The 7,500-nt window shown below is 39.9% G+C and overlaps 2 protein-coding genes across 2 annotated transcripts in view; one reads left to right on the forward strand and one right to left on the reverse strand.

The window, feature by feature from the left end:
• The window catches only part of Miga (mitoguardin), a 395,312-nt gene that overhangs the window by 100,418 nt on the left and 287,394 nt on the right, over positions 1–7,500 (forward strand). The window lies entirely within an intron of this gene.
• LOC136854923 (protein unzipped-like) overlaps positions 3,168–7,500 on the reverse strand; it is a 113,952-nt gene continuing 109,619 nt past the window's right edge. The window contains exon 2 of the mRNA XM_067131458.1: positions 3,168–7,382. Coding sequence (XP_066987559.1) covers positions 6,089–7,382 — 1,294 coding nt within the window. The 3' untranslated portion in view covers positions 3,168–6,088. The remainder of the gene's footprint in view (positions 7,383–7,500) is intronic.

Consider the following 7,500-nt stretch of genomic DNA (forward strand, 5'->3'; position numbering starts at 1 on the left):
TTTCCCCTTTTTAGCTTATTTATCTTTTTACCTTTTTTGTCTTTTTCCTGTTTTCTTTTATTCTTTGATTTTATTCATTTTACTTATTTTTTTGGAGTTTATTGTGACTTACACATTCACCTAAGAGACTCATCGTCAGCTTGTTGAATACCCTTTACTTAATGGCTGCATTTCTAATCTGATTATTAATTAGATTTTGATTTAATCTCAATGATTTCTGTTCCAAAATAGAAATTGTACATTGAATGTGGTAATTAAATTATATATATATATATATATATATATATATATATATATATATATATATATATATATATATATATATCATTATAAATTGTATATATCTGTGACTTGAATAACTGCTTTGAGCAATAGAGAAACATTCACTCCAAGAACGATACCTTGGAGAAATCGACCAAGTGTTAGGTCAACAACATATTTTTGCTCAGAATCCCCCCGAGACTCGAGGTGTCACATGGAAGTACTTTACACCCTCCTCTCTCTCTCTCTCTCTCTCTCTCTCTCTCTCTCTCTCTCTCTCTCTCTCTCTCTCTCTCTCTCTCTCTCTCGTTAATGTTGTCACCTCTGTTTCTGCCAACATGGCGACTGTGCCTGCATATTCTGTGTTTTTAAGTTTTAGCTTCTGAATTTATTTTGGTTTTTACAGTGACAAATTTTGTATTAATATATTTGTTTATTGTTGCCTTTTTCTCTTTTTTTTTATCGATGTTAGTTTCCGTATATTATTCGTTTTACAGAGATACTTTCTGTATTTTATTTTTTTATTTTTGTTTAATTTTTACAATAATTGTACCTGCATTGTGCATAATTTTTCATTACATAACAGATCGTTACTATAAACTGCCTGGCATTGTACATTTTTTTAATAGTTTCTCGTTCCTTGTGTGTGTTATATATTTATATATTTGTTTATTTAATTTGTAAGAATTGCCCAAAATTTACAAGTCATTTGTATGTGTGATTTCACAAAATAGTATCAGTCAACTCTTCGTGTACCTCACCAGTTCATTTCACGAATGATTTACAGGTCTCTCTGTTGAAGTGTCAGAGAGTGATCTGATGAGCTGGTCAATAAAATAGTGTGTCGTAGTGTATTCTGTGTAGCTGGGTACTCCTGTGTACTCTGTGTAACTGGGTACTCCTGTGTAGGGTGTAAAGTGTTATTGATAAAAAGAATTTTTTTTTTTTAATTGTGACCACGGATCTCTGGAGCAAAACATCTGTGAAGTGTGATAATTTAACTGGTAAATGTTGACCAGTGTTAGAAAGTTTAAGGGTAGTCCAATTATCCATCTATAAAGTGTGATAATTTAATTGGTAACTGTTGACCAGTGTTTGAACATTCAAGGCTGGTCCAGTTATCTCCAGGACGGTGTTTTTGAAAATGGTGTCCGGTTAGCTGGTCACTAAAGTGGCGTTACATGTTGGTCACTTCAGAGCACACTGGTCACTCTGTGGCAGAGTTACTCCAGAACAGTGCCGAGTTACTCCAGAACTGTGTCGAAGTTACTCTAGTGCAGTGTAGAGTTCCCCAGAGCAGTGTAGAGTTATTCCAGAACAGTGTAAGAGTTACTCCAGAGCAGTGTGGAGTTATTCCAGAGCAGTGTGGAGTTATTCCAGAACAGTGTAAGAGTTACTCCAGACCAGTGTAAGAGTTACTCCAGACCAGTGAAAGAGTTACTCCAGACCAGTGTTATAGTTACTCCAGAGCAGTGTTGAGGTACTCCAGGCAGTGTCAAGGTACTCCAGAACAGTGTAGAGTTACTCCAGAGCAGTGTAAGAGTTACTCCAGAATAGTGTAAAGTTATTCCAGAACAGTGTAGGAGTTACTCCAGAGCAGTGTCAATTTAACTCCAGAGCAGTGTTATAGTTACTCCAGAGCAGCGTCGAGGTACTCCAGAGCAGTGTAGAGTTATTCCAGAGCACTATAGAGTTCTCTAGAGCAGTGTAAGTGTGCAAGATTAGCAGTTTACTCAAGAATAACTGCCTTAAACAGTGTTTCACAAAATGTACGTGGTTAGACAGTTATTGAAACGCATCTTGAAGTGTGATTTGTTATTTAGAAGTTCTCAGACTGTGTTCTTGTAAGTTTGACCCACTTATCTTTAGAAGAGCCATTCAAAAAATGTGTCCAGTTACCTGTTAGTCAGTTTACCTTAGCTTAAGGAAAATTAATTGACCTTAGCACAAAAGCTTTAGTTTACTTTAGCTGAAGAAAACTTGTAATTTTCCTTAGCTTCAAATTGTTAATTTACCTTAGCAGAAAGTTGTTATTGACCTTACCTGTAAAAGAAATAGTTTGCCTTAGTACTTAAAGCTGAAATTTAGCTTTGCTGAAGAAAAGTTGTAATTTTCCTTAGCTGCAAACCATCAGTTTGTCTTAGGAGGAAACATGTAATTTATCATTTATCGTTGTAGACCTTTAGCTGGGAAAAAAGTGGAATTTACCTTTGTCAATATGGTGCCATATAGTTGTGTCCCGTAGCGGGTTAGTGCCGTCAGTGCACCTCATACGGTGCACTGTAGGCATTACTTAAGGTTCTTTGCAGCGTGCCTTCGACCCCTAGCTGCAACCCCTTTCGTTGCTTTTACTGCACCTCCATTCATATTCTCTTTCTTTCATCTTACTTTCCACCCTCTCCTAGCAATTGATTCATAGTGCAGCTGCGAGGTTTTCCTCCTGTTACACCTTTCAAACTTTTTACTGCCCATTTCCGTTTCAGCGCTGAATGACCTCATAGGTCCCAGTGCTTGGCCTTTGGCCTAAATTCTGTGTTCAGTTCAGTTCAGCTCTCTCTGTTGGTTTAATTATGATATGGATATTTTCATATTTTAATTATTGTATAAAAATAACTTATCAGTTAGAATCCTCAGTGTTTGGATGAGCCTCCTTCCATCCTTATATCTTCTAAAAATTGGAAGAGCATTCCTGAAAGCTAAAGATTTATTGAAAATCATTAATGTGTAACGTTTAACATATGCAAATTATTCGCAAAGCAAAAAGGAAAAGTTGTAAAGGATTCTTTCTCCTGCTGTGAAAGCTGTGAAACATTCTGTAGTTAGTCTTTAGTTTGTTTCAGTAATAATGATATTTATAATAATAATGCTTCAAAGGTATCACAGAGGAGAAATAAAGAAACAAAACGTGTTGTTTGACATTTTTATTATTATTATTATTATTATTATTACACGGACAGGTACAAATTCTTCCACCTAGAGTTAAAAGTATATATATATAGCTTTCCATCGCCTTCGTTATACTCTCATTACCAATAACACGACAAACACATGACCTGAAAATGACAATAACAGTGACCCCGGCTGACCTCGTTCAGTAACCAATGAATCCCCACAAATCCCGTTTGACAATAACAGTGACCTCGGATGACCTAGTTCAGTAACCAATGATTCCCCACAAATCCCATTTGACAATAACAGTGACCCCGGATGACCTCGTTCGGTAACCAGCGATTCCCCACAAAACCCACTTGACAACAGTGACCTCTGGTGACCTTGTTCAGTAATCAGTGATTCCCGACAAATCCCATTTTTAGGCGACTGTGACGTCACTTGGTAAGCAGTGATGCCATCTGGTAAGCTGTGACGTCACTTGGTAACCAGTGACGCCATGTGGTAAGCTGTGACGTCATCTCCCCACAAATCCATTTTTAGGCGACTGTGACGTCACTTGGTAAGCTGTGACGTCATCCGGTCAGCTTGTAGCATTCTTCCCCTTTCTATGCATGACACGCACAAAAGCACAGGCAACTGACTGACTGACTCGTCACTGTCAGTAGCCATCAGATCATTAAGCCAATTAGAACCCTTACACCATAGAGTGCGTTCAGTTAACAATTGGATTTGCTGAAAATAAAAGTGACTGTAAACCAATTCATAAAAAGAACAATATTATTAGTATTATCATTATTGTTAACCAAGAGTGTTGAGTCTAACATTTCTAACTAGTTTGTCAAATATTCTAAACATAGTAACAATAATGATAGCGATAACAGTTGTAATAGTATAGCCATGGCCATTGAGTCTGAAGGTTTTGTTATCATGCCGTGACAACCTGCAGGTCAACAGTGTGCCTGACTTCTTAATGGCAGGCTGCATGGGGCTTGTAAGGAATCCTCCAGACTCATTGGTTGTATCTGTAGGAATCATAATGATTGTTGAATAACGACTACTAAATCCACCTCAATTTTCCCTTCATACAGTGTAAAAGATATTTTCCCTGATTTTGCCACTGATCAACTCCTTTGGACTGATACCCACAAACTAACAGATCATTCCCACAACTAACAGATCATTGACACTCTTTACGTGTAACTGAACGCACTATCTTATCATTATTAACATTTCCAACACTTCTTCAATATCAAGAAAAAAAACGTGTCCCTCACCAGAACGTTTTCCTCGCGCGGTAACGTTCAAGCTTACAGTATCAGCATATTGCAAAGCCAAAATAGACAAAGGTATGTGCTTGCCATCTCCACCCACAGGTGTCTTGTGCATTGTTGTTATATCAGTAAATAAAACTAAAAGCATAAAAGACCAGACATCATCTGTTTTTTTAGCACTATTGTGAGACCCTAAGCAAACTCAACGTAGTGTTCCTGGTCAGCGTGGGTATTTGGAAGCATTAGTAATCTGCTCGTTAGTGTGTTAAGTATTTTGTAAGTCAACTCACCACCTAGGACATCTGTGTACTTCCAATGTTGGTGTGATTCCTGAGATCGAATCACCTCAGAACGTGGTTGTTTTAGCATCAGTTGTATTTCTTGAGATCAAATCACCTTGGAAAATGTGTGTCTAGTGTCGTTTTGTATGTGCTTGAGTTCGGTTCATAGCCTACAGAATTTTTGTGTTAGTGTTGGGTTATTTGTAACGTTAAGGTTCTGGAGGTTTGTGATGATAAGAAAAAAGGTAATCTGGAGAAATAAATAACACGCTTGCAATATATAGTAGAGAGACCAGCACTCTGGTGATCAGAGAGAAAAAGCCTTTTTTTTCGATAGATAATTATCTGCAATGTACAATAAAACTTATACACTTAGTATATATACACTCTTGCACACTACCCCAGTCGCACTTTCATTGTAATTGTGAAAGAAAACATTTAGATCCACTCATTCATGCCGTTGTGAGCTCACTCTAAGTATTACTATTTGTTTACTCCGACAAATATGGATTTTTACCACTTTGACTCCTATTAGGAGAGAGGCCAGATTAACAAGAATCCAGACTGAACTTCCACGCCCACTACGCGGTGGAAAGCAGAAGCAGTTACCCAAGAGATGGATGACAGATAGAGTCAGGCTTGTGATAGACCTTTTTATAGACATATTTCCATCGTCTCTTCTGGTGTTGATATCCTGAGAAAATGGCCCACAAAATAATTTATCATTTCACACAAGAAAGCCTGTATTTTGAAAGAAGTAGATAAGCAAGTTTCTAAACTGAAGGACTGGGTCTTTCACCGCGTAGCTGCTGGCAACGCTGAAAGACTGTCGAGGAGACCCTTTTCTATACACAGAATTGTGGTCGCCAGAAATAAGTAAACTGCCCTTCCAGGGAGAAAATCAAATTTTGTTCACTTGAGATACATTCACGTTTTTCTGACCAGAATGTTGACTACATGGTGTGGATTTGATTGCCAAAACTGGAGAAAATTTATAGTAAGCCACACTAAGGCTTGTAGAGGATCAAATTAATTGTTGATAGTTACAGTATATATTGCTTTTTGTTTGTGCTATGCACTTCAAGCAGCATGCAGGAAACGACTTTCTGATTACTACCCCAATACATGAATGAAACACTTAGGATTATCACTTGTTGGTCCTCTGAGTTTACATTAATTTAGGTAAATAACCTAAGGTATCATTTCCTGATATGTTTCTTCGAGATATTTCCAGCTTCAAAGATCCTGAGTACACATTTATCTCTATTGAAATTATCACATTACTAGTTTTCTTGTTGTTTCAGCCCAGCAGCCTATCATTTTCACCTCAGAACATAAGTATCCAAATATGGTTTGCTTAGAGTAGTAGACAAATCACTTGTTTCAAGGGCTCCTAGTTGACAAACACCAGAGAATTATTGCAGCTAATAGTGATGGTAAGAAAACAAGGCTCACTGGGGCTTTAGTTAACCCAGCATTGTTAAGGGTCACTACCAATTCTTGTTCTGATGTTGTACTTAACGAGTCACTCTTTGGCTTTTCGGGCCCTACCATGGATATCTTTGGTGGCTCGGGTGTGGTAGTAGTTGTGGTAGAAGTGGTCGTGGTTGTAGTTGTTGTAGTAGACTTGTACAGAATTGTAGATTGTTCTGCGATGTCGAGCTCTGTGTTGTTGTGAATGAAGTAAGGCTTGGAATACTCCGCACGGAGTAAGATGAGTCTTCGATCCATGTGCAAGCCCTCGATAACTCTTGAGGTCTGATCCCCGTCTTCGTAAACGGCTGTCAGTGATGCGTAGTACGGTGCCTCTGTTTTGCGAATCGTTCCGATCATTTTTACGTTGACTCCTGTTCCAGGAGGAAGGCTGTATTCGAGCAACTCTCTGTGTGCGCTGTCGAATTCGTTTTGAATTCCCCAGTAGATATCTCGCTCGTCGTTGTCAGGAGGAGGGGATACCACGTGTGCTGGAAGACCAGTGTATGTGCCTTTGACCTGTCCCCAGTAGGAGAGGTGTGCAACTACAACATCTCTGGCTTCAACCACGTGCTGCCGTGATGGACCAGGATTCAGAAGCTTGGCAGAAGCCAGAACTTTGTCCTCGTGATCTAACGAGGTCCGACTGGCATCCAAATTGACTCCCCTGAGGTCATACCTGACTGGTTGATCTTCAACCAGCACCAATGCCTTGTCAACCACTTCCACAACATCCCTAGACACCAGGTGGACTCTCCTCTCCATGGGCGACAAGAACCCAGCCTCCGGAACTCCCTTCTCGGCCATGCGCACCGCCAGAAACAGTTTCGGCTGGGCCGCAACGGCGTTGTGGGGCGGCGCTAGGTATCTGTCCCACTCCATGTACCTCACTTTTGCCGACCCATTCACGGATATCAAGATTTCGAACTTGTCTTCGGCCCTCAGCGGATTGTTGAAGTAAGGGACAGTGCAGACTCCGTTGCGCATTGAACCAGCCATCCAGTGGGAGTGCTTCTGAGCTCGGCACCAGACTGTCGTTGGGTCGTCTTCGTTCACGAGGACGGCGTGAGGGTGCCCTCTTGGGTGGCCCTCCAGCCACGCCAGGGTGGAGGAAGTGATGATCCGGCCTCCCTCCTGCCGGATTTTGACCATGTCCAGACTAGCCGTGGCTCCGACGATGAGCGCCATCATGACCGCTCCTAACCTGGAAGAAGAAGAGAGATGGTTAAGATTAAAACTTCAACTCTGAGCTAATTTTTTATTCACATTTATAAGGTGCCATTCAGAATCTTTCATTCATAAGGTGCCATTCAAAATCTGTC

This window comes from Macrobrachium rosenbergii, chromosome 30 (assembly GCF_040412425.1).
Source record: "Macrobrachium rosenbergii isolate ZJJX-2024 chromosome 30, ASM4041242v1, whole genome shotgun sequence".
NCBI classification, from domain to species: domain Eukaryota; kingdom Metazoa; phylum Arthropoda; class Malacostraca; order Decapoda; family Palaemonidae; genus Macrobrachium; species Macrobrachium rosenbergii.